The 27451-nt window shown below is 50.9% G+C and overlaps 1 protein-coding gene across 8 annotated transcripts in view; it reads left to right on the forward strand.

The window, feature by feature from the left end:
- LOC111858965 (B-cell lymphoma/leukemia 11A-like) overlaps window positions 1-24442 on the forward strand; it is a 39911-nt gene extending 15469 nt beyond the window's left edge. For 7 of the 8 annotated variants that reach the window (XM_023841222.2, XM_023841231.2, XM_023841238.2 and 4 more), the window contains one exon: window positions 19166-24442. In XM_023841222.2, coding sequence (XP_023696990.2) covers window positions 19166-21219 — 2054 coding nt within the window. In that variant the 3' untranslated portion in view covers window positions 21220-24442. The remainder of the gene's footprint in view (window positions 1-19165) is intronic. The other variant, XM_023841247.2, reaches the window with a different exon arrangement.
- The last annotated feature ends 3009 nt before the right edge of the window (window positions 24443-27451 follow it).

The following is a 27451-nucleotide window of genomic DNA, read 5'->3' on the forward strand; positions in this document are numbered from 1 at the left end:
ATTTGACGGGGAACTAAGCGCAAGCAAACGTGTACTCTTGGTGTCAAGGGTAAATTCACCCCTTGCGATGTTTAGCGTAGGACCTACACGTCTTTGCAAGGGCCTCCTTTTGGAATCCTGTCAGCATAAACCCAGCCGTCAGTCTGAAGCTGGAAGAGTCAAGTTTCTTTTGCTCTTGTGTGGCAACGCTGACCTGCTCCTTTTCAGGAACAAAGGGAGGGGCACGTTTTCTAAAGTCAGGCCCAGGGGCTAATTCCAGAGCGGGGCCACAGTTCGCTGTGTCCATCAAGGCCGCCCTCTCAAAGGACTCTTGTTTTGCAAGACTCTCCTTATCTCGGCCACATCCCCGATTGCCATCTGTGGTATCAAAGGTGACGTAAATAGTCTTGGAGATGTCCCCTCCCTGCTGACCCGCATTGTCCTCACTTAGACGTCTCCATGAGTGCTCCGTGCAGGTGTCACCAGACAGGTGTGTGTTTCCCAGAAAGCCTGGAGTTGTAATTGTGCAAAACTGTCTCTGTGCAGGTGCTGTCCTGCAAGTCTGGACATGATGTTGGGCCCCGTGGGTGTAGACATCACACCCGAAGGTCCTATGGGAGTTTTTCTGGGCCTGCTTCAAGGGTGGAATGACAGTAAAGAGAGGTTAGATGTTGATGTGCTAACGGGTGCCGGGCTGGTGATCTTTCATCCAAATCCACTACCACGCCAGTTCGTGGAGAAACCTCCATTTGTAATCTACCAGGTGTCATGCTGTGTGTCAAAGTTTCAAGAGAGTGGTGTCTTGGCATTGACTCCTCAAGGTTAAATCTTGGCAACCCCTTATGGCCATTGGTACCGCCATCAGCAAAATGCTTAGAGTCCAGCCTCACCACGGGCTACCATCCCTTTTTCTGTAACCACACGAGCTGCATTCACTGAAAGAGTTGGGGCCAGCTACAGGTTACGATTTGCGGTATATGCCAGATCCCATGCATTAGCTCTCACCCTACGCGAGATGTTGGAGCAAAGGGGTCGCAGCCACAGACCGCTTTATGTAAAGGCACGCTTCATCCATTCTAGAAAGAACGGTTAACCGATTAACCGCGGTGGTGGGAAAGCATAGCATTAAAGGTACAACATTTTTAATGCATGGATTTGACCCAAACCTCTATGCTTCTTCAGGTCATCTTAGCACTGTCCCAATTTAGCCACTTTGCTCTGTTGGTGGCTTGCGGCTGGCTACCACGATGGAAAGTCTGTCACGCCATTTTTGGCCAGTCTTTTGCAGCTTTCAGAGCCTCGTCTGTGATACAAAGACGTGTCCCGCTCTGTCTAGAGGCAGCCGGGGGGTAGGGGGGAATGAGGTGGGAGTGGAGGATGGGGACAAGTTCGCCGGGGCCCCGTATCCTATTTCTAGGGCATTGTCCGAACGTCTCGTCTTTTGTGTTGTTAATGTCGGGTGGGCTGGTCCCCGCCAGGCCCTCGCTTCCTGCTTAATGGGGCCGGGGGTGGGGGAGGGGGGTGTCAGACTGTGATGTATGGAGTATGTTTACCGTGCCATATTTTGTTTGTGAGCCAGGCTGAGAGATCGGCGTGGATGATGGATGAAGATGCCCACCCCAGATTTGCGCAAGTTCCCGCGGTCACCCCCCGCTCCCCGAAGCGGAAGACAGGGCCCTGCTCCGTAATGCCGAGGCGTTTATGGAAATATAATTGGCTTAGGCGAGCTAAAGTTTCTTCGCTCCCCCTACCCCCCGCCCTTGAGTGTGATCCGCCGTCTGTCCGCTTCACAACATCGACTGACGATCTGGTGAATAATTGATCTGTGTCACTTAGGAATATTAATGGCTATATTTTCACTGCCGCTGAACCGGGAGGAAGCTGTATGTTTTGCTGCAGCTTGAGCCAGTGGCAGGTCGGATTCAGGGCTGAGACATGGTCATTTATTTATTTATGTGCATAGCTTCCCTTGACTTCAACCTCACCTTGTGTCCCAGAAAGTGCTGGCTTGTGCTAACATTGCACCCTGAGCTTAGTGGTGTAGTGCTTTATTGGTCGAGGGTGCCCATGGCTGGACGTTTTCCCATTTCCAGAGAGATATCCCTGGCAGTAGGCCACTCTGGCTGGTCAGGGTCCTGTCAGTTGTCCATGCAAACTGCACTAACCTGCCGGGAGGGAATTTCATGGCCTTGGGGTTTAATCAGAATTCCGTTGTGGATGGGAAGGTTTGTTTCTGCGGGGGCAGGTGCTGGTTTCCAGTGGTCATAGGGGAGAGGTGAAAGCTGTGCCATTCCTCTGATCTGACCTTGCTCTCCTGCATGGTGCCACAGCCTGTTGTGTGTCGAGAAAACAATGCAACCGAATGGGGTGGAACCGGAAGAGGGGAATGCATTCCATTTCGAAACTAACCATCTGAAATTTTTCAACTCACAACCTGAACTCAGACTGCATTATGCTTACAGTACCTCGTGTACCGATTCATATGAAATCCTGGGCCGCCTTTGCGTGTTTGCTCAGGTGTGACAGTTGTGTTTGCGTTTGATTTAAAAAACAAAAAAAAACGACACCAGGCACGAGAGAGTGAGATCTGTCAGTTTGTGGCTTTTTTCTTCTTCCTTTCTTCTCCTTCCCATATGCCCTGCTGGTATAACCAGTGACACTCAGGAATGCGTGTGTACGTGTGTGTGTTACTACATTTTGCATTCCGTTTAGCAGACTCTGTTTCCATTTGATCGGTTAAATAGGGAGACATCTGTGTCAAAATTCAGTTCAGCGGACCTCCTTGTGGATCAGCACTCACGGATCAATAGAGGCAGCACCCCTGAAACCGAATTTCTTGTTTTGTCCGTACCTCTCCCCGGATGAGGAGGGGGAAAAAAAGCACCGTTTTAGCTGCTGATGCCGGAGGCTAATGTTTCTCCTCTGTCAGTGTGCCAGCGCTTAGTCTGTTTCTCACATGTTTTACAGTTCAGCCCCCCCCCAACTTGAAGAGCCCTGTGTGGGTGTTTTCCATTTTTATAACTCTGCTGTTAAACACCTTGACTTGGGCTGGCTAAATCGTGCCACGCCACAGCTCAGTGGTGACCACATGAACTATGACCCATGAAGGCTTTACAGCCCGCAACAAAAGTTCTGGCCGCGATAAGGCTCATGTCGTCACCTTGTGCTCCAGAGCCAATAGTGACACATGGCCTCCCAGGATCTCAGCCACACGCATGGGTCCCCGGCGATCATGCACCCCCCCCATTCCTACTGGTGTTGGTATCTTGCGGTTTGTGAATGTCCATTTGGGTTGAACGCTGCGCCATGTCACAAGGCTAGCTCACCAATCCGCCCCTGAGGTGGCTTCTCCACATGAGCGGGGCGATTCGGATGCTCTGCTGCTAACGGACCAGGAAAGGGCCAGGAGGACATGCTCCTGGGGCCTTAACACTAGTGCTCTCTGACAGAAACCGGAGGGTTTTGCGTGTGGTACAGCATTCAACGTGCTGTCCCACCGCTCTGGACCAGCTGTTCAAACACAGAGGCTTGTCAGCATGGCAGTGGCCTCTACCCCATCCCAGGGTTCCTCTCTCCTGGCGCTGGTTTGTCCGTGGGCTGTGGACGTAAACGGATTTTACTGTCAACGGGATGTAGGTCTGAAGCCTCACATGACTGCCTCTCTTGGTTGCTGTGGGGCTTTCCTCTCCTGTGCGTGTGTGTGTGTGTGTGTGTGTGTGTGGTATTTCATTGCTGTTTTCCCCTCAACCCTACCCCCCTCCCAACACCTCAAATTTTGTTTTTAGCCTGTTTGTTCTATTAAACCCCCCTTGCTACCAGATACAGATGTACCTTTATACTTGACCAGGCAGCTCAGGGCAGCCAGCTGAGAGCGCAGGTCCCTTGTGACCTCCCCCCCTCCTCCCCCTTCTGCTCCCAACCCCTGAGTCCAAAGGGCTGACTAATTTCTGCCATCTTTTCCTCTTTTTCATCTAGCCTGTCCTTGTTTTCTTCATACTTATTTGCTTCTGTTCTTCAATATGTAAATGTTATCTTTGGATCGAAAAGACCCCTTTTCTGGCTCCCAGCATTAGGGTGTTTATGGTATTTGTTCTGGCATGTTTAGTTGCTGCCAGACTTTCGTGTGTGGTACTGCTGACTGGGGGCGACTGATAGAAGGGAACTTGGGCTGAGGGAGCTCGGTGTCTCTTACACTACGATGCCCTTCATTTGGTAGCATTGGTCAGGAATAGCCAGACACTCAGGTGGATTACCACAGCTTACTGGGTATATCTACTTGTTTGGCAAGTATGTGCGGATTCCAGGCTGAAAACTACTGGAGTGAAGACTTTTTCCCATTCGCTAACAGAGCGGTGATAACCTGGGTCTCGTTGCTACTGCCTGCGGTCTCTAGTGGGGGCTTTTTGATTTTAGACCATGTCACCGGAGGAACGGGAGCCTTGTGAAAGGTCCTCCTGCTTCGAGCTGGCTGCGAGTGCTCATCTGGCTGACGGAGCCGCGAGGCGACTCCAGTCATGCCTGCTACGCATGCTTGCGGAGAGTGGCTGCTTTAACGGCAAGAGGATCTCCCACTGTTCGCGAGTCAATCACCAGACGCACTCCAACAAATCTATGTTCTGTATGGCATAACCTATTACATGTGTAAATACATTCAGCCCAATTTCACTCGCCTCATTAGTGCGTACGCGCTGCATTTTAAATTTCACCCCCCCCCCCCCATTTTATGTACCCCCTCCCCCCCCATTCCTACCCCTCCCCTTGTGAACACAATCTGCCAAGTTTGAGGGGCAGATTGCCAGCGATAGGCCTGCAATTTGTCTCTTGCCATTTCGGCCGCACCGCGCAGAGCGACCCACCGAGGTACCGGGGGGAGAAACGAGCCCCCCCCCCCCAAGACGAGTGGGCTCATTTGCATAACACGCCCCCCCCCCCCACCCAGACCTCGCAGCCTGCAAGAGGTCAGCTCCAGCTTCACTCACTTCTCCTATTCTATAAACAGCTGAACAGTCTCGGGAGGACTGGGGTGGGGGTGGGAGGGGGTGCAGCGTAATGGAACGCGTCTAAGCTGTGGAACATACGCTGAGGGCCTACTGTCTGATTCCTCACACTTGAAATAACAAGAAATATTAACGAGAAAAAGGCTGAGATCGTCAAGCAAGACGCAAGGGGACCGGACCTACATTTTTAATCCTCGGTGGTGATGTGGTCGGCTCCGTCGCGTCCGTCTGCACGCGCGCCGCCAGCGCAGTAGCTCCAGCGAGTTGTTGGTTTGCCTGGTTCATTCGCTCGGCTCTCCTGAGGCTCGGTGTTCGGGCGGGGGGGGGGGGGGTGACTGGCAGGCTGGCTCATCCCCAGGTAACCACGGGGTTGGGGGGGGGCAGAGTACTGCAAGTGCTTATAGGTGAAGAACCACCAGTGTGGGGGTCCCTTTCTGGATTTTGGAGGATAAGATGGCCTGTCTGGAGGCCCAATCTCTGACCACTCCCATGTCATTATCTGAAGCACACGGGGGGGGTTTTGCCGGCCCACCCGCGAGCTCTGTAATCACACAGCACACGGCCCTTCCCCTGTGCCCCTGTGCTAATTTGGACATGTTTATAGGCCTAGTGTCTTTAGCTACTCCGCTCCTAGCGTGGGCCCCCAATGAATTAAGGCCATGTCATCACCAGGGGTGGGGTTCTGTGTGGCGGCTTGGGGGGGAGGTGGTTAGACCTGAGCTTGAAGCCCCTCCGGACATGCAGCTGAAAACAGACCGAGAAAGGGGTAGCGAGAAAACGAAAGGTGTGTTTGCTGAAGCAGAACCATATTTTTTTCCCTTCTTGTTGTTTTCTTGTTTTTTTATTCCTGTCATTACCTTCTAAAAATACTCACCCAGTAAAACTCTCTGGGGCCCAGTGCAGCCGAATGAGCCGCACATGGCACCCTCTATCTCTCTCTCTCTCTCTCTCCCCTGCTCACAGTGGAGTGTCTACCTGCTGGGTGTGGTTTCAGATTCTCCCGTTGGGCGTGTAGTGGCCTCGCTGCACACCAGCGTGATCCCAGTCGTCCAACCTGTCCTCGAAGCACCCAGCCCCCCCCCTGGCCTACAAGAGGCCAGCCCAGTGCGAGGACTTTCAGGGGGAAATAGGATCAAGGAGTCCCATAGCCCTGGCTGTGTCCCCCTTCCCCACTGCACAACGAAAGATGCCCCTCGGATGAGAAGCAGAGTCATAGCCGCTATTAGCTGGTCTTAATTGCACATGGGAGCACCTGGTCGCTCACTCCCCAGCATCATTCCTCTTCGGGTCGACAAAATGTATCCTCCCAGCTTCTCTGCTGCGGAGGGGTTTGGGGGGTGTGTGGCTAAGAGGCAGGGAGGTGGGGGGCTATTATTAACCCTTTGTCTAGTGGTGACCACACCGGGCTGCCCGAGATGTGGGCTTTCTAGTGGACTGGGGGAGATTTGGGTGCGTCGGAGAAAGCGCCAGACCCCAACTACTCTACTATTTACATTCCTGGCATCAGTGGCAGCCTTGCCCCCCCCCCAATTATTTCCCTCACTTATCTGTCACCTCCTTGTGGTCCTAGCCGCTTCTCGGAAGGGATTAAGAGACCTCCTAGCTTTGCTCCACTTATGTTTGTGCAGAAACTGTGTGTCTGTGTTTAGGATACAGGGACAATAGGGGGACCAAGGGAGATTCTGGGCCGTGGTTCCTCTTAGCTGCACAACGAAGTTAAACCGCTCCAAGTAAAATATAAATAGCCCAAGGTGTGAAACTGTGACCCCCTTTACGTAAAAGGTTCAACTCTGCAATGCATAATGATAAATAATAACGCATAGCATGGCCATTTTTTTCCGGAAGTACCTAATGTGTGACCCACTAAAGCCTTTAAGCTTTGCTCAGAGTGCAGTTTCCCAGCATGCACCACTGATGGAGGGCTCTCCTGAACGCACAGGGCAGTAGGAGTAATGACAGGTACAGTTTTAGAGAGTGTGTGCACGAGTGCTTTTAGTCCTGCTTGTTTCTGTGTGTGTGACTACAGCTGTCACGCCGCCAGTTGCTCAGTGGGACCCGTTGGGTGCCCTCCCTCCCCGCTGCTCCTCGGACCCCTGTCCTTTCCTGCTTAGCACACAGGAAAGCTGGGAAAAAAAAATGGACATTCGGCAGTGACAGAGAACCGCTGATAATCTCGTCGGTCTCCATCAGCACGTCAATTTATTTCCTGCACGGCAGGACCCCAGTGAAGCCGTTTCCCACCGCTGCTCGGCCGGTCGCCATGCCGATGCAGTTTTTTTTTTTTTTTTTTTTTTAAATGTGTCTGTCCTACTTGACGAAACAGTTTAACTGAGATCAAAGTATGGCCTCTGTGAGTCTTAAGAGGCCGCAAGCTGCAGGGACTCTGAGCGCAACTAATTATTTAACTCGGCTGAAATTCCAGTTTGGAGACTTTATTTGCTTTGCAGATACCCCCAGATTCTGGACTCACACATTTGTACGCTGTAAAACTGTCGGAGTAAAATCCAGTCTGCGGGACTCTGCTTGACCCATGAGAATTTATTGCGTACAAGTGCACGCTCAGTGATTACGTTAAAATTCCTGAGCGGCCCGTTTGGATTTCTCCGCACAGAGAAAGCCGTTGCAGGTGACGGACTGACACGCCACGGCGAGGACTCGAACCCGAGACCGGGTGACAAATCCCCGTTCCTGCTCACCGAATGCCTCTGCCCACACAGCCTGGTTACGAAACACCCTTCTGTTTGAACCGCTGCTCGGTAAACGTGGGGTGCTCCGACTTTAACGAGGACGCGCTTTCTCGCTGGAGTGTGTCCGCGTGTGTGTGCGTGTCTCTGACTCCGCTCCTTCTGGGTCGGTCCCTCATGCAGAGGTCCGCCGGGTCAGAGAGGTGTTCTGCAGCTGTGCAAATCTAAATCAGCCTGTCACCTATGGAAACTAGCCTTCTCTTTAAATGTCTCCTACTGGTTTTTTTTTTTTTTACTTCTATTTTTAAGCAAACTCTACCACAGAGCCCTTCTTGGTGGATTTGTTTAATTCATTTTTCTTTAAGTGTGGTGTGTGCTTCTTTTTGTTTGTTTATTGTTACAAGTCCGGAACATTCAGTGATGTTTTTCATGTTTGGCCACTTGAGATAAGTATCTCAGATATGTTCAATCAACCCAGATGACCTCACGGAAAACACGCCTCCCCTTTACCCCACCAACCTTTCACTTCTACACTTCCTGGCTCTTCCTATACGTCGTCTGATCTATAGGGCTCGAATGGATTTTTGGCAGGGCGTCCTGGGGTGGCGTCCCAGCATGCTCCTCTGTGTTAGGACCTGATTTATTGACTTCAGCTGCTCGCTGCTCGCAGGTACACCGCTTAATTAACATTTATTTCATGCTGGTTGCGTAACCATCTTGGACGAAGATGGATCAGGTGTGAGCAGTTAATATGCGCCTTGGAATGTACAGGCAGGCTGCATTATTGCTTATAATAAGTTATATAAAGAGGTATTATGTGACTGGGTGTCCATGTACTGGTGTAAAATAAATAATATTAATGTCTCCTTATGTATGTGGTTTGCATCCTGGGGATGTGGCATCCTGTAATAAGGCTTGATGTTGCGGTCCACATCAGGAGTGCTCTGTCGAATTATCGATGCAGATGGGGAGAGTAGCGCCCCCATGAGGATTCGGGGTGAATGACATCTTCTAGGGCTGGCCGCATCCAACATGGATCCCTTTGGGATTAACAAAGTATTTTTTTTTTTCATAATGGAAGGTTTGCAGTAGCATGGCTCAGCTTGGAGTGTCAGGCTTGTGGCGGCTGGATCAGGCATGTCCCAGAAGGCCGTGTGTCTCCTTCCACTAATGGCATTGCCTTGGGTCAGCTCACACCAGGCAGGGGTCAGCCTGAATTTTTAATGCAAATAGACTCAGGGCCTGGAATGTGCCTCTGATGATGAATATATAATTCCAGATTTTCATGGCGACATGTGATGCTTACCCCCCCCCCACATCCATCGCTCCTGTGGCTCTCACCCGTTTAGGTTCTGGCCACTCCACTGCCTGCTTGATTGTCCTGATTAATACTCCCTTTCACAGTCCGGCCGGCAGGCGCTCCTTGAACAACAGCTGTCACTGACCGTGCTTCTGAGGGTGCTGTTGCTTCCTGCGTTTATGTATTTTTTGTGAGGGGGCGGGGGGGGGGGGGTGTTGGTGGCGACAAAAAAAACAGACAGTGAACACAGCCGGTTGCTAAGCCTCCGTCTCAGGTGGGAAACTTCCACGTTTGAACCGCTTCATGATCCCCATGGCAGCCATTGTCGTAGTGTTAGCGTAGCGTTAGCATTAGCATTAGCGCGATAGCGTTACCATTATATCATTAGTGTTGGGCCATTGTTCAGTTTGGTTCTCACCCTGATTCTCCAGCACTCCAAACACCCCCGCATATGAGGCCGCGGTCCCCCTGAGAGTGTAACTCTTACGCCCGTCGTCTTCTTCAGACGCGTCCATGCCTGACTCAGTGTTTCTGAGAGCTGTGGGGCACGTAGTCATAACTGACGGACGAGGCTGTCGGAGGATAGTCGCCTCTTTCTGTCAAATTCGGATTAAAAAAGCTTTGTGTCACAGCTCAGGGGGAACACAGGGCGTGCTAGTGAAGTCTTCTTTTTTTATTTGGTCAGAAAACACAGAAGCTCTGGGTTGGTGGAACAAGCTTGGAAGTTGCCCCAGATCCACACTTGGTGGGGCTCCTGTTTAGGTATATACCATTCCCCTTGGCTTGGCCCTGCAGTACTTTGTGACAGAGAAGAGGAGGAGGAAAGGAGTGTGGAAGGTATATTACAGAGAATACTAGAAAGTGCCCTGGAGCAAGAACTGAAATTCTCCAGAATCCTCCTTTGGCTGAGAAGCAGTGCTCGGCAAGACTCGTACAGCTGGAAGACTTTGCACGAACCTGCTTTTAATTAATGTCTCCTTCAACGGTCGTCCCCGGTCCTTTGCGCAGCCTTGCGAATCTCACTCGACACCCACGCCAAAAAGTGACTTTGATAGCCACCACAGGGCGTGTTTTTTTTTGTCTTGTTTTTTTTTCCTTACTCAGAAGGGCGCGGGGCACCCAGAATGGGCCCGTAGCCACGGCCCGGCGGAGTTCCCTGAAATGGACTCTCATCCCTTGGATTAATGGCGCAGAAAGCATTTCCCGAACAGGCTCCCTCAAAAACTAGCGTGTTGCCTTTCTGATCAGAGTAATTAGCATGCCTGTTGTGCTTTGGGAGAAACAACAACAAAAAAAACAACCCAACCGATAATGACTATCCTGCTCTAATTTGGCCGTGCGATGTTTCGGGCCCGGCTAAAAGGCGCTGGCCGTTCCTCTAAGGGAAGCTTTTGGGGGGGCCGGTGGCCACGGTGTGCTCGGAAGGGCGGGCAGTAAATGCACATCATAGCACTTAGACTCCTGCTTTATGGGAACATTAGCTACATTAGGTGGCTCTCAGGAAGCCTAATGGAGCTCCTCTCACACACCCAGCAAGAGGTTTGCAAATATTTCTGGAACTTCCTTTTATTAATTTATTTCTTCCCAAACTAGAAGTTGCTTCCACCTCAGTCAGCCGTTGCAAGTAAAATGAACAAACTGGTAGACATCTGCCAAGACTGCAGCGAAGATGGCGAAAGATTTTATCATTTCATCTGAGGGGTTTTCTCCAGTTCCTTGCGTTTTATGATTCGACGTCTATAGGAGAAGTTGGGCAGAAGCACTGGAGAAGGTGGTTCTCCAGTGCTTTTTCCGAAAGCTCCTAACCTGCCAAATGGCACCCGCCCTCGATTTTTCTTACAAAGATAAAGTTCCCTTCCATAAATTTTACCGCACCTTGCTGGTGTGCGCACAGCCAACTAAACAAAAGTTAGGACTTCCTGTGAGCAGTTTGGACTTCCTGTGAGCAGTTAGGACTTCCTGTGAGCAGTTTGGACTTCTGAAGTTCGGATGGCTTTTTGATTCTTTGGGTCTAACTGTTGTCTTTTCAATTCAAGAGTCAAGATGCAGCTGTGATGAAGGCTCCTTTATATATGTTAACCGTCATGTGTATTACCCTACAACATGTGCAACAGCTTCTTGTAGCAAGCTATAAATTGGATGTATAGACAGCAGAAAAGAGAAGGTCCTCCTCACAGACTTGCCACTGTTGATAACTTGCTAGACCTCTTATAGATCTCCTTGTTTATTCGCTATAGGACTTGACCCTTTGCCCAGGAAATAGACTGGGACTGTTATCCGTCTGTGCTTGCCAGTTAGAATCCATATATCTTCGGGTATGAAGGAGATGTTAACCGTAAATAACCTTCTTTGGCTGAAGCATCGCAGTAATGAATCAAGATAAACCACACATAACAGAAACAGAACTGGAGGAGGGAAAAAAAATCGGAGGATTTTTTTATTCACTTACAGTTTTTTTGGCATGTTTTCCAACTTGGGCACGGGACGAGGCCTGAGTATCGATTAGAGCAGTTCTCCGTTAGCGGGGGTGGCTTTTTGGGGAATGGTGCAATGCAGCGCTCTGGGGGCTCTGCTCTTTTGCAACCCCCCTGCTGCCACACCTCTACACCAAAGCCCACAGAGCACCTGCACCTTTCCTGCTCAAACCCCGTGGGTACAGCGTGAAACCAGGAGGAAAGCGTCTATCATAGCACTGGGTCTTATACACGCCCCCCCTCCCCGCCACTACCGCCATCTCCATAAAAGGTTTTTATACATAATTAAATTGTAGTTCTGAATTGCACTTGAGAAAAAGCTCTATTTGTTTGTTGTCTTTGGTGGGTAAGTGCAGGCTGACCATCACGGAAGCTCTCAGCGCTGGTTTGGAGCAAGAACGAGAGACGAGGAGGGCTGGTGGTGGGGGGGGGGGTGTCTTGGCGGAAGCCAGGCCAAGAGCTCGCGCTGTTAGAGCTGCTGTTTTCATCCCGGCAAAGGAGAGCCTCAAACCCTTTTCCCCTGCTTCCTGTCCTCTTTTCTCTCTGCCCGTCGGTTATCTTAAGAGTGAATCTCCCACCTTTCTAAAGCCCGTGAGGGGGCTGGAGGCAGCTGCCTCAGGGCAGGGTTCCTGCTTCTCTAAAGCGGCGCCGATCCGGACAGGAAGGTGGGGCGCTGGGGGGGGGCGGGGGTGTCATGTGGGTCCACGCTTTGCCAGATGCCAACCAGGAGGCCAGGAGCCGCAAATACATTGGTTTGCTACTCAGAGTGCGATAGTTTTGGCTGTTGGTGTGATTCTGAGGAGCTCGGTGTGTTCGGGAAGCCTGTCTGTCAGAGTGGCGTGAGACAGAACGGCTTTTGTTTGCGCGTTAAAAGTGCGCGCAAAGGTGTGCCGCCGCGCTTGGGCGAGGATGTGTGAAACGTGGGCATGGGCGAGAGTGTGTGTCTCTAGGTGTCCCTTTATAGCTGTCCGCAGTGTCAGTTTCGGGTTCTCCACAGCTGCAGGAGCTACTGGCGCATGGAGGTTCTGCCCCTCTGCTCACCTTCTGTTTCCTGTGTGCGGGCTGGTCCGGGTTCGATCCGTCCACACCTCTCTCTTTCACATTTGTTTGTGTGTCTGTCGCTGGCCACGTAAAGTGAAGATGGGGAGGACAGTGTTCCCGCAGTATAGGTGCGACGGGCTGCCTTTGAGAGACGGGGGGGGCAGGATTTTAAGGTGCTGGCAGTGTGGGATGGGGTGGGGGGGTCGTCTCGCATCTGGCTCTGGCTCTCCAGTTAAAACGGCTACCCGTGTCAGTCGGGTGCTGACGAGCTGCAGGCAGAGAACCGCGTCCTGCTGTGATCCGGTCTAAGTTTGGGATTGTGTTGGGGGTGGGGGCCGGTGTGGGGCCCGGACAGGGCCTCTCAGTGCATCAGTTCCTCTCTCAGATTTCCTGGGCCTGCAGGGTGTGTAAGAAAGTGGCCACTAACCGGTCTGTGCCGGTGTAACTTTCTGGCTACCAGAACATTCTGAGAAGTAGTCCGGTCGAGTTAACAGTTTCAGTGCCTCGCAAACTATATATATACTTTTAAAAGTTTGGTGATTCTCCCGCATCCCATGGTGACTGGCGAGCCACAGCCCTCGGGGTCCGTGGCCGTCCCAGAAAGACCCCTCCCTTGCTCCTTGTCATTTTTATATGCTCCGGTTTGGTTTTTACTGCCCGCGGGGCTGGCTGTGAGCTCCCCAGCGGTGCTCCTGCATGGGGACACCCTGACCGGTGTAAACGCCATGCATCGGTGACCATATAAACCCCCAGCCGTTTAATTACGACCATAAACATAGTTTAGGAGGCTCTGACCAAATTATTAAAATTAAGTTATGAGATGAGGAGGAAATGCCCCCCCCCCCTGCTGGGTGTGGAGCAAGAACTGTGGGGTTATTGTCCCTGAACATCCCTCCCTCCCTCCCCCGCCCCTCCCAGCTCAATCAGGAAGAGGGCGACATGCGGCCTTCAGTGGGCTTAGGGGTCCTGCGCTTCACTCCGCCAGTGCTGTCTGGGGTCCACCCATAGATAATTTTGTCTGGTTCACAGTCCAAAGTCCCCCGAGGTGGAGGGGAGCTCTGTGGCCGTGTTGTTGGTGTAGGGGAGGTTGGGGGGGGGGGGACAGGCCCGGGGAGCAGACAGAGCCCTAATCCCTGTGACACTTGTCCATTGTTCATGGGTGCGCACTCCAGATCGTCCCTCTGAAGATACCATCTGTCCCTGTGGCGGGCTGTCTCGCGGACTCCCGCTCCAGCCGGCGACCCCCCCCCATAAAAATCGCCAGGAAGGCCATGTTTATCCTTCATACGCTGCAGCTTCAGGAAAATTCCCACCCGAAGGTTTTCTTTTTTTTTCTCAGCCCGGTACTGATTTGTCGCTCAGTTTAGAGACGACCGTTGAACCAATTAAGATTTTAAAGAATGCTTGACTTTGCTCCCTCGTCCGTGAGATAGATCTGATTTATTTTTCTTAAAGGCACAGCGCACTCGTAAAACTGTTGGACTCGAGCTGTTTCCGCTGGGAAGTGAGCAGCAACGGTTCTGTTCAGCAAATTGCTGGGTTGGGGTCAAATGTTGTTTTTTTTTACTGCTGTGCCGTCGCACTTTTGATGGACTGTACTGTGGACGTGAGATTCTGTGTTGTGCCATCTGGGATTGGGGTTACAAAAAATTGTTCATCTAAAAGCGTTCCTGCTAACACACCAACCACGAGGGGTGACCTTTCCCCCCAGCAAATGTCCAGAGCTGGGCGCTGTGCACGGCCCCCGCTTAGACATGTGACCGCATGTATACTTGGCGATGACAGCACATGGCCGAGGTCAAAGGTCATGAAGACTCCCCCGGGTCACATGACTCCGCTGGCAGAGTTACACACACACAGGCTGGCCTACTTCTGCATTGACAACTTATGGAACAGGCAGGTTATAAATACAGTCTCCCCAACATCCTGATCACGGTGGCTGTTTTTATTTTTAGGGTGGGGTGATTTTTCAAAGTGAGACTGACCACCGCACGTTGGGGGGCACGTTCTTCTCCTTAATACCAGTGTTTCTCAGTCCGGTCCTCGGGGATCTCCACACGTTTTTGCTCTCTCCCAATTCCCCGAGGGTTGGTAGAACTGGTTTGAGGGACAATGTACTGCATTACATGTAGGGGTAACTCAATGACACGTTTATTAACAGCCTGTTCATTCCGGCTCTTTGGGGACTGATTTTAAACGAGGGGTGGTGGATTATTCTGTGAAATGAGGGAGCCCCCGTCTGAGGCATAGACTAACCAGAGCTGTAACCCAGGACCCTTTTGCTGTGGGTAGGGCCCCAATGATGAGATTAGCCCAGGGGCCCCCACGCCCCCAAATTCAGTCCAGCTTACGTCCAGCTGACTCCCTTCGGCTTTTGCCCCCCTGAATATGAATCTTACAGTGCGGTCCTGCTTCGTTTGGGCCCAGTCTGTCCTTTCGTACTTCCAAAGTTGCACGTTCAGGATGGATGCCAGGTACGCCCGCAGTGGCACAACTGACCGACTATCCTGGCCCCGCTTCGCTGTGGGGGGGGGGGTCCTTGATTCACTGGGGCACTCCCACCCCGTCCAGGACCATTAGCTGTTCGGTGCTGTGGCTGTACTTCGGTGTCAGGTCGTCCGCTCCACCACGAAATGCCCCCGGCGATCTCGTCTTCTCTCGCCAAACAAGAAGTAACAGGAAAAGCAAACTGAACATCTTCCGGAGGCTTCCATCATCCACGGATCACTGCCGGTCCGCCCTGGACCTGGCCTAGTTATGGGAATATCCCTGGTGTGTCACATGTGGTTATTGGCCCAGCCGGTTTGGCAGTGTTTAGTTATTAGGCGAGGTCAGGCTTCTGTTTGAGTGATCGGGTTGCTCTAGTCTGGTTCTGGCTCTGCCTCGGAGCGAGTCGGTCAGACGGGCTTTGGACTGAGGGCAGCCCCCTGCGGTGCTTAGCAGGGTTTAGTAATGATAAAAGTGCCAATTATTGAAAAAAATAAGTAGCCCTTTTCTGCACCAGATCATTTCTCAGACTGCCTTTGTCTGTCCTGACCTGTCGCGCTTGTGTACAGCAATTGTTTCTAAAGCTCCAACACACACACACACACACAAACCTCTTCTTCTCTCACACACATTGTCACTCTCCCTTTTTGTCTCCTGTCTTTAGTCCATCAGTCCCTTTTCCGTGACCACTGATCCATTACAGGCTTGCGGTGAGGAGGCTGTCCCAGGCAGCACGGGACACCAGGCAGGGGAACACCCAGGATGGGATGCCAGTCCATCACAAGCCACATACTCATTCGCACACACAGATGCACTCTGTGGGCAATTTACAGATGCCGGTTCACCTAAATGCATGTTTTCCGACGGTGGGAGGAAGGAGAGGGAAAGCCACAGAAACGCAGGAAGAACTCCGAGCTCAGGGAGCTGGGGGCAGCAGTATTAAGACTATAAATTTAAAGGTCAATCCTTTTGCCACAGTTACGGTTTATCAGTATCCTATTAACTGTAGAGTGTCATTTTTTTAGATGAAAGGCATGAATATGAGTTAGACTAGAAGAGACAGGCCTCAAAACCTCACACCACAGAATGAGGCTACAGGAGGGGGTCAGGGTGAGGACGGCGGAAGCAGTTCACACATCAGGCTGCAGGGGGCGCCATTCCGGCCTTGTTCTGTGTCACCGTGTGCCAGATCAGTGAGGTCATTGCCACCATCCAGAATGTGGCACCCGGAGAAGCGTCCTTTTGCCTGGCTGGACGTGTCCTGCACCAGAGCTTTCCTGCGTCGGCGGGAAACATGCGCGCACGTGACTGCGAGCCGCCCGCGGGGCAGCGACGGTGCTAAGCGGGGCTGACAGCTTCCTGCTCCTCCTTTTTCTTGTTCCCCCATAAGCCACCCGCCGGCACCTCGTCGGCAGTGACCAGCGGCACCTCTGTAATTAACCGGGGATCTGTAAAATCGCGGGAGGAGCGGGGGGACGCCGGCTCCCTTAATGCGTCAAAGTCGAGGTTATCTGCCTGCTGGACCTCCTCCCGGACTGTCTTTCCTGTGGGTCTGTCTCCATGGAACCCAGATATGGGGGGGGGGTTCCTGTGTCACACGTATCAAAAAGCTGTTGCCTCCTGGACAGCGTTCCGATGTCCGCAGACTGGGAAAACTCCGAATCCCTGTCTCTGCAGAGAGAGGGAAAAAAATCAAATAAGAACGAACAAGCCCAGTTTGGCAGGAGTGTGCTTTCACGCCCCCCCATCAGATTCACTCCCCTAAATCTCCCGAGCCTCAAGGAAGATTATTGGGGCTCCTGTCTCCATCTCCCCAAGTCGTGTCATCCGGGCGGATTGCGGCGTCCCTGTCAGCGGGAATCTCGCTGCGTGTCTCCGCGTTCCGGATGAGATGTGCCAACCGTGGCTGTCGCTCCTGCCCGCGGATCCCGGCGAACCTCCGAAAATTCCTTGACCCTCACTAGTCCTCCAGTTACCGCCGAGACTGTTTGTCAACGTCGAATGACCTCGCCCCCCCACACCCCCCCGGAAGACAGGATTGCGTCTCCCCTGCATAATCAAAAAAGCCGGGTTTACTTATTATAGACTGAGCTAACAGGCCCGCCCACCATGGCAGCCGGGGGGGCGGAGCCACAGACAGGTCATCTGTCTCGCCACCCCCCCCCCCCTCAAGACGCTGTGCCGGAAGCGACGGCATTTGACAAGCCGCTACGGCGAGCGTGTCGGAGAAATACCCTCTGCATGATAATAGGTAAAACGTACAGCAGGTTAAAACCCATGCAGGTGGCGACAATTAACTGTCATTTGCCGATTGTAATGATCCATAATTTCCCGGCTAGAGACGGCCCCCCTGTCCGCCCCCGCCAGCAAAGTTCTCTACGGCCCTGATTTGAATATTTGAATTTCTCGGCAGGGCTGCAGAGAGGCAGCTGTGGGTGCGTGTGTGGGGAGGGGGGGGGCCGCCCCGCCCATGTGCCGTTTCCCCTGCTCCTGGACCAGCCCACTTAGCCTGGCATAGACCTGGTGGGGTTTTGGTTCATTATCTTTTCTTTTCAATTTATCTTACTTCGTTATGCGATTCTTTACGTACTGCACTATTCGGTTTCTGTGTCGAGAGGATTTGGTTCTGATGGTCACATGACGCTGATGTTTTGTGGGTAGGAACAAGCAGCTGTGGATGACCCTCACATGGATGCCCCCCCCCCCACCCTATCTCTCTTTGTCTCTATGGAAAACGTACAAAGTGTCCCTCTAACTATCCCCAGGAGTCTTTATACCCGTGACCCCCCCCCCCCCCACCCCCACCCATCTCCCCTGGTCCCTCATTTCTCCTTCAGCCAGGTGTTTACCTCCCTGAGTAATGTGGCTCCCAGCCCTTGCTCTCAAAGGCTGCCGTTTTAACGACTAACCGGCCTAATTATCTCCCCCGCACCCTGGGCCTTCGCCGGCCATCACGACACATCGCGGCGTCTCGATTGCATTTTTATTCTCTTGTTTTGACTTTGTCTGCATCAGACTTCATTAAATGGAAACGAACTATCAATGTATACTTTGTCGCTGAGAAAAACACCCCCCCACTTACTGGTCCATTTGAATAATCATATAAATATGCAGGGAAAGAATGACATTTGTTCCATCTTTGTTTGCATAAAAATAAATGTTTTCTCCGGATTTTCGATGAAACACACCATACGTGCCTTCATGGGATTCTGCTCTTTAAAAGTGCCTTTTTGTTTACCTGTTTTTTAATTGCATGGTGCAATTAGCATTCGGAGTTCCTGGCCAAACCTGTCCCTCACGGAACGCGTGACAACAGAGGGGTTGTCTCTGTCACCATGGCGACATCCACTCATCCCTGGCCATGGGGACCGGTGGGACAGGGGGAAGGGACACCCTCGCACACATGTGCTTGTGTGTGTGCCTCAATTTTACCGGAACAAAAATGTGGAACAGACTTTGTTGTAGTACAGCCAGTTTGTTTAATCCTGAAAGACCTTCATTTCCAGGCCGGATTATTATCCTGTAAATGAGCTGGTGGGAGAATCGCGTACCTTTAATGAGATTTCGGATACATTGTGCAGCAGATTCGCAGGTCGTGGCAAAAGTGCCATCGAAAGTCAATTATTGTTTTTAAACTCTGTGGAACGGGATGCTTTGTGAGATCCGTGCTGTTTGCTTTCCAGTGCTGCAAAGGCACCTGCGAATTTGATAGACTGGAATGAGGAAGCGGTATTCAGTTGTTAGGAATGGCGATTTCCTTAAAGCAAGGTGGACAGACGTGAATAGGGGGGTGACACGATGGGTACCGCACCTCCAGATGTGGCGTCTGGTCTTTCACCTCTGGGGTGTTTAGGTGGACCCCTCCCTGGGCGAGATGACGGCTGCTGGTGGTCACATGACTACAGCAAGTTTTTCTTTTTTCTTTTTGGATACTGAGGCTTTGTTATAGAAACCAGCCACTCAGCAGAAAGCTGGGGATTGAGGGGGTGTTCCCTTCAATTTCTGCTAGGGCCTGTACCCCCCTGCTGCGTCTGTTGCTCTGTTATTGAAGCATCCTTTGGCTGCCACGGGTCCTCTTTTGATTTCACCCCCAGATCAAACTAATCAATAGTGATCTGTGTTGACTTGATTCCCCTGATGTTAATTTGTACCCTTTCAAAGGAGCCTCAGGTCTGACTCTCTCTCTGTCCTTCTGACCCTCAGGTAAAGATGAGCCCAGCACCTACACCTGCACCACCTGCAAGCAGCCCTTTGGCAGTGCCTGGTTCCTGCTGCAGCATGCGCAGAACACGCACGGCTTTCGCATCTACCTGGAGAGCGAGCATGGCAGCCCGTTGACGCCGCGTGTGGCCGTGCCGCCAGCCATGGGTGCCGACTGCACCTCGCAGCCGCCGCTGCACGGCCTGCACCTGCCCGAAGGCAGCCCCTTCAACCTGCTGCGCATCCCCGGCTCGGTGTCGGGGCGCGAAGGCCCGCCCCTGCGTGAGGGCCGCTTCCCGCCAACTCCGCCCCTCTTCAGCCCGCCGCCGCGCCACCACCTGGACCACCAGCGCATGGAGCACCTGACCGCTGAGGATTTGGCCCTGGCCACCGCCCACCACCCCAGTGCCTTCGACAGGGTGCTGCGCCTCAACCCCATGCCCCTGGACCCGCCCCCCCCCATGGACTTCTCACGCAGGCTGCGGGAATTAGCTGGCAACACTTCCACGCCGCCCCTGTCGCCTGGTCGGCCCAGCCCCATGCAACGGCTGCTGCAGCCTTTTCAACCGGGTGCCAAGCCCCCCTTTATGGCCACGCCCCCTCTTCCCGCCAGCCAATCCCCTTCCGGCTCGCAGTCCACCCCCAATCAGCCGGCAGGCCAGTCACAGGGCACACCCATGAAGACCAAGTCGTGTGAGTTCTGCGGCAAGTCCTTCAAGTTCCAGAGCAACTTGATTGTCCACCGGCGGAGCCACACGGGCGAGAAACCCTACAAGTGCCACCTGTGCGACCACGCCTGCACGCAGGCCAGCAAGCTGAAGCGCCACATGAAGACACACCTGCACAAGTCATCACCTGGCACCGTCAAGTCGGATGATGGTCTCTCCTCCACCAGCTCGCCGGAGCCGGGCACCAGCGACCTGGTGGGCAGCGCCAGCAGCGCCCTCAAGTCGGTGGTGGCCAAGTTCAAGAGCGAGAACGATGGTCTCGTGCCCGAGAACGGCGAGGAGGAGGACGAGGAAGAGGAGGAGGAGGAGGAAGAGGAGGAGGAGGAGGAAGAAGAGGGCGAGGAGGAAGAGCTAGAAAGCGACGGGGGTAGGAATAGCTATCACTTTGGGCTGAACCTGGAGGCGGCGCGGCATCACGAGAACAGCGGTGGGCGGCTGGTGGCAGAGGATGGCATCCCACGCTCGCTGCCAGAGGTCATGCAGGGCATGGGGCTGGCGGCCAGCATGCAGCACTACAGCGAGGCCTTCCGGCAGCACAAGCGTGGCGCCCTGGGCTCTGACGGTGAGGCGCATCGCGACATGTGCGACGACGACTCGGCACTGGAGTCCGACCGTGTGGACGAGGGCTGCGGCGCGGTCGTCAACGGACGTGGCTCCTCTCCCAGCGAGTCGGCCTCTGTCGGCCTCTCCAAGAAGCTGCTTCTGGGCAGTCCGAGCTCGCTGAGCCCCTTCTCCAAACGCATCAAGCTGGAGAAGGACTTTGACATCCCCACGCCAACCATCCCCAACACAGAGAACGTGTACTCACAGTGGCTGGCCGGCTATGCCGCCTCTCGCCAGCTCAAGGACCCCTTCCTGAACTTCGGAGACTCCCGACAATCGCCGTTCGCCTCGTCCTCGGAGCATTCCTCGGAGAACGGCAGCCTGCGCTTCTCCACGCCGCCCGGCGAGCTGGACGGGGGGCGCAGTGGCACGGGTAGCGGCGGCAGCACGCCGCACCTGGGCGGCCCCGGCAGGCCGAGCTCCAAGGACAGTCGGCGCAGTGACACATGCGAGTTCTGCGGCAAGGTGTTCAAGAACTGCAGCAACCTGACAGTGCACCGGCGCAGCCACACGGGCGAGCGGCCCTACAAATGCGAGCTGTGCAACTACGCCTGCGCCCAGAGCAGCAAGCTCACCCGGCACATGAAGACACATGGGCAGGTGGGCAAGGACGTGTACAAATGTGAAATCTGTAAGATGCCTTTTAGCGTGTACAGCACTCTGGAAAAACACATGAAAAAATGGCACAGCGATCGAGCCTTGAGTAATGACATCAAGACTGAGTAGGTGAGAGCAGAGGAAACGATCTGCCCACAAAAAAACCGCTCCCCCCCTGTAGATTTCCCCCTGTCACACTTGTCCCGTGGAGAACTAAGACATCCTTGGAGCTGGTACACCCCGCCTGTTCACCGTCGAATGCATGATCTTTAGCCGGGCAATACTATTGCATTGACGCAAACTAGGAGCCTTTCTCTTGTGCAATAATTTACGTGCTTCTGTTTTTTTCTCCTTTCTTCTCCTCCCCCCTCCTTTTTTTTAAAAAAAAAGTAATTAAACAGCATGCATGGTATGTTTTTGGCTAATTTTTAAAGAGAAATTGTCCCTGGTTGGTTAGTTGTTGAGTAAATGTATCGCTGTTTTCTCGTTATGTTTTATTTAAAAAAAAAAAAATAGAAAAAAGAGAAAAAACAACAAAAACATATTGAAAACAAGGTGACCATGCTGCATCCAGTCTGTTATACATATCATGTATAGTTTTGTTTTGTAACACGGAGGAAAAACAGTCTTTTGCCTAACCCTCTGGTTTGAACCGATCTTTAAAAAAGATTTTGCGTCCTTACAGGGTTGGAAAATATTAATTGGCTTAAACGTATCGATTGTTAAAATTAAATCAGCTACGGCTTTGCAATTTTGTGAGAGAAAAAAAGTGAAACAGCAGTTATCTAAATTTGTATTATCACTTGGTAAAACAGAAAGATGTAGTGCCTTGGATCTGCCAACTGCATTGATTTAATTCCATTTCTTAGAAGAAATTTTATGGTCCTTGCATCAAGTACCTTACTGCTAGAGTCAACTGTGACTTAAGAAAAACAAACAGAATTGTAAAGCGAAGAAAATCTCTAGTTAATCATCATTTAGCTACCTATAATGTACCTATAATGACTGTTGTACTTACACGGTACATGATGTATTGTGTGGGGTTAGACCTCTATTTTATTTTTTTTCTTCGTTTTTGGTCTGGTGGCACTGATTGCTGATCCATAATCCTCCCGTCGTTTTTTTAAGCGTAGACGCTGTGAAGATGTCCCTCCCTTCGCAGCAGAAACGTGAAGACACCCGACCTCCTCCGCGTTCGACAGGAGCTGCGTTAATGACCGGGGCACCTAAAGTCCTTCAGGGCAATTCCGTTCTGACGAGCTCGATTGAAATTGATTGGAAGTGATGGAAATGTCAGGGAGAGGTGGCAGGGATCCCCTCGTTCCATCTATGGCATCATGCAGACATTTTTTATTTTTTTTTTATATATAATTTATTTTAAAGAATCCACCACTGATGATTAACAATGAATCGCCTGAAGATTGAAACTTTCAACTCATCATTCATAAAAGCACCCATATCTGAATTCTTCAAAGAACAGGCCGATGAAATAAAGAAAGTGCAAGATTTTTTAAAAATCATACACTGTGTATGTTCTTTTCGTCAAAATAAAACAAGACCTGTTTTCACGGTTCACCTACAGCATCCGCCCCAGTAAATGTTGATATAGCACTTGGCACTCAACTGTAGGCCGTACCTGGTTCTCTAATCGGCGCTACGGTGGTTGAGTATAAAATTATTGTACAAAAAAGTGCACTGTTCCGTTTTCCCAGTTTACAGGTGTGCGCTTAAGGGGAAAGAATAAAAACGTATAGCTGACTGATGGACACATCGTTTAGCGTAGACTGGGGATGAAATCAGTTTGCCAGCCCTAACTTCCCAGAATGCCGAGCGGTTTGGTATCGTGGCTGTGATCGGGCAAAGACTTCCCTGCTCGAGGAAAAAAAAAAAAGAATGAACAAAACTTGCTGCTTAAACTGCAAGAATTTTTTGTACATTTTTTAAAGTATAAATATTAAAAATGGACTTTTTTTTAAAACAACAATGACACTTCGTTATCTTTAGGGGAAACAGTATTTTAAGTTTGTCGTTGTTTCTCTTTCCTCTCTTAGTGTTGTTCAGGACTTGATCACAGTATGTATAAATTTGAAAAAAATCTGAGTTTTTTTTCTTTTTGCTTTGGCTGTTCACAGCTCTTCAGGTTGACAAAACTTGCATTGGGGAAAGGTTTAAGATTATCTATAAATATATAATAGAGAATATAGGAAAATGCACACTCATGTCGATTCCTATGCTAAAATACATTTATGGTATACTTTTTCTGTATTTCTAGAATGGTATTTGAATTAAATGTTCACCTAGTGTAGGGACTATAGTATTTATATTGAGGCTCGTATTTTTAACTGTTGCTTGTTCTCTTAAAAAGGTATCGACATACCTTTTTTTGGTAGTGGAAAAAAACAAGCTGCCACGGTATATTTTTTTAATTTGGCAGGATAATATAGTGCAAATTATTTGTATGTTAAAAAAAAAAACAAACAGAAATAAAAAAAAAATTAAGCTGTGGTATTGTACAGATTAGGGGCCATGAGATGGACCCCCGCCCCCCAGAAGTCCTTTCTGAATGTCCACAGTAGCGCTAACAGGTGGCTGTACATATCTCTTTTTTTAATTTTATTTTATTAAATTCGTCCGCTGCCGCCAGTCAGTACGCAGTAACGCAAGCCGATGTCGGGTCGTCCCGTAGTGTTCCTCCGCCACCCACGTGACTACATTCCAGCATCAGAAACAGAAACGTCATATGCAGTAAATGATTACGGGGAAAGAAAAAAAAAATAAAAAAAATAAATGAATTTAGAAAAAAAAATAATCAATGTTTTTGCAGGTTTTTTTTTTTTCTTTTCATTGCCAAATACTAAATGGTGCTTTATATTTAGATCGGGAAGAATTTCATATGCAAAGCATATTTAAAAACAATGTAACGAAATAATGGGGAAGCCCACTTGAGTTGATACTTTTTGTAAATGGCAATGTGGAATATTTTGTTATCTGCCTTTTCTATTCCTGTTCTGGAAGCTGTTTGTTGTAAACTGAACTTGAACGTTATCTTTTACAATGGGAGTCACTATTTATTACTACTTATGTGCACTGTTCAAAACAGAGGCGCATATATTATTATTTTTTTTTTTGGGGTATTGTTTTTGTTTCGTTTTTTATTTTTTTAAAAGAACGGCCAAAGGTCATGGCTGACCTAGCTTTTCGTTGTACATGTTTCTGGTCTCTGTTCTGTTCTGTTGAGAATGCCACTGTCTGTGTTCTCTGGCAGGTGTCTGCATAATCCTGTTCACACAACCATTTTGTCCCTTTATTGAGGAGAAAAAAAAAAAACAATTAATAAAAAATTTAAAGTATATCTTGTGTTTGGCGACTCTTTTGTGTCTACTGGTGAACTGAGTTACTGAATGTCACTATTGGGTGTTAGGTGTGTGTGTGTGTGTGTGTGAGACACTAAGGCTCAGGTCTGCTGTGGCCATGGAGAATGGGGGGGTATGTTTTGCCTCGGGTGGGGGCGGTGCCTGTCTTTGTCTCATCATGATTTCCCACATTCCACCGGTCCCTGGTTCGATGCGGTTACAGCGAATGCTACCTTTATCGTACGTCCTGATGTCACCCCTGACCTCGCCCATCGCTCTCACTCTGCCCATCTGTGTCTGTTTTGCCCCGAGGCTTGGGCTCGCCGCGATCACCCTGGCCCGGCGGCGGCAGCGCTGGCGGTACTCCTTCCCGTCCCACCATCGCCGTACCCGATCCGTGGGAACGTGAAGCCGGCCTGGCGCGGGCCTGCGGGGGCAGAGCGTGCGTGTGTGGCATGCGCCCGCCACCCGGGTGTTCCGCCTCCCTCCCTCCCTGTTCCCATCAGGACACGCCCGTTGTTTTCTTCGCCAGCAGCAGCTGGCACAGTCTGAGCTGTCCTGTCTCGTCATAAATTAATCTCGCAGTAAACCTATAGGCCGTCCTGGGCTTTTTCTGGTTTACTGCGTCTCCAGAAACATTTATCTGAGAACGTATCACCTTTGCCCTCATTATAAAAATCTATATTAGCTTGACCCACTGTTCCTATAAACTTTCATAGATCCCCCCCCCCAACCATGAATTGTGTCTCTGGAGAATATTATACTCAGGTTTGTGTAAAAATTCCAGTTTTTTCCAGTTTTTCTTTCCCCCAAATATCAGGCCTGGAGTGTCGCGCCGGCCTGATGGATCCTGCATATTAAAGAGCAGGCGTTAGAGGAGCAGGAGGCGTTTAAGGAAAAGGACAGAAGGTTGTTGGTTCACGTCCCCGGAGGGGCTCAGCTGCCATCTTGCCCTGAAGTGCTTCACATGCCTTGAATTCCTCCACTCATATAAACGCTCTAGGTTCTGAGTTGTTTTGGCATTAGCACAAACTAAATAATAACTAGTAACAAAAATATTGTTTCCTGCAATGGGTTGGTGCCTCGTCCTGGGTGATTCCCTGCCTCTGGACCTCCGTGCGCCTGTCTAAGAAAAGTGTGTATAAAAGATGGAACAGTGTTGCGCACTAGCTATCACTGCAGCCTCTCATCCCCAAAGTTGGGGGTTTAAATCCTAACCCCCAGCTCCGTGTGTGCGTGAGAAATGCAAGTTCTCCTTCGCTTTGTGTGACGTTCTTCCAGGTGCTCCAGTTTCCTCATAGGCTCCAAAAAATATGTAGCTAGATGGATGAGTTACCCTAAATTCTTGCAATATGTGGTAATGTGTGAGTGACCGGCGTCCTGTTCACCATGTCCCCTGCCTTGTGCCCCTATGATGCCTAGGAGAGGCTCTTCACTCCGACTTTGCACTGAATAAGCAGTTACAGAAGATGGATGGAGCAATATTATAAAATGAAAGTAGAATAATAATACAATTGTATATTTTGTAGGTGCCTTATTTAGTACCAGGTTACTTTGCCACTATGCTTAGAGACTCAGAATTACCCGCGCCCCCCCCCCCAAACATCAGCTGTGTGATTCCCCATGGCCCAGCTCAGAGCGCTGGCTCCAATAACAGGCCCAGAGGTGTGTCGCACGAGCTGTGTCAGCAGCTAACGCTGACGACTCCAGCGGGAACTCTGAATCTGATGACCAGGCGTACCCAGCCTGGGTTCTTGAGGTCTGGAATCCTGAAGGCCCTTTTTCAAATATGCGTTAGCACCTGTGCAGCACCTGGTGAGGTGAATTTACGGTGTAAACGATCACTTCGCTGAGGTAATTAATGGCTGGGTACGTGCAAAAAGGTGCCCTTAATGTTTGGGACAGGATGCCATTGGCTGCGGTAGACAACTCCCTAAATGTCACTGTGGACTTGTATACTATGTCGATGGCAGGAAGTGATGTCAAGAGGAAGCTCTCTTCTCATTGGATGCCACTGAGCACATGACAAGCATAGTCCTGAAATGTCATGAGCCATAGACATATGATTAAAAGACCCCAGGAACTGTCTAGAGCGACCAACCTCAGCTGTCTAGTTGGAAAGATTTGCTTTGCTCTTTCCTCAGCAGCAGGGCAAGAAATAGATATCAGGAGGGGTCCTTTGGGTTTAATGATTGGATTAGTGTAGGATGATTAATCACAGCTGGTGATAAAAAAGAAAAAGGAAGTGCAGGAAGGTGTATTAAATCTAAGCACTTTAATAAACAAATTAATTGATCCCAGGTGAGCACTTTTGGGGGAGTAGATCTCTTCAGCATTTAAAAACATTTTATCGGGCAGGTGGGGGGCACACTTAGTGCTACAGGACCTCCACAGCATCCCGTTTAACTAAGCTAACGACTTCGCAAGCCGATAAACGTCACGTGGGAAGCTCTGTCCTCCACAAGTGCCGTAAGCTGCCTCTTCACGAGGCGAACCTGCGGCCAATGGGACAAGGCCGGCAGGAAGTGAGGTCGTAAAAAGGGGCCAGGGTACGTCTGTGGCACTCTGTGCGTGCCTGAGCAACGGAAAGGGGTGGAAGTTCACCGGAGCTTATCTCTGCCGCCAACCTTGCCTGGTCATCTGCATAACTCATAAATCCCTCGGCGTCCTTCCCCGCTGTCTCCCCGAAGGGTGGCACGACCGCTTGCTGTCCGCTGAGCAAGGAGAGGTCAAAGTCTATAGATAGACAAAGCGGCCGGCATTCAAGGTGTGGACAGCCGAGATAAAGTCGAAGGGCAGGGTGGTGGAGCAGGGGGGAGGTCACCGTGGTTTTGAGTATAAAGGTCAGTGAGTTGGGCTGGAAATGAGAAGAAGCTCCCCCGGCCCCTCCCCTAACCCAAACAGCTGAAACATGCAGTAGAGATGACACTACAAACACTTGTGCGTGTAGCCAGTTACGCCAATGCCCGCTCGTTCCAGCTAGTCGTCGCTCGCCACGTGAGGCTCAC

This window comes from Paramormyrops kingsleyae, chromosome 3 (genome assembly GCF_048594095.1).
Source record: "Paramormyrops kingsleyae isolate MSU_618 chromosome 3, PKINGS_0.4, whole genome shotgun sequence".
Lineage (NCBI taxonomy): Eukaryota > Metazoa > Chordata > Actinopteri > Osteoglossiformes > Mormyridae > Paramormyrops > Paramormyrops kingsleyae.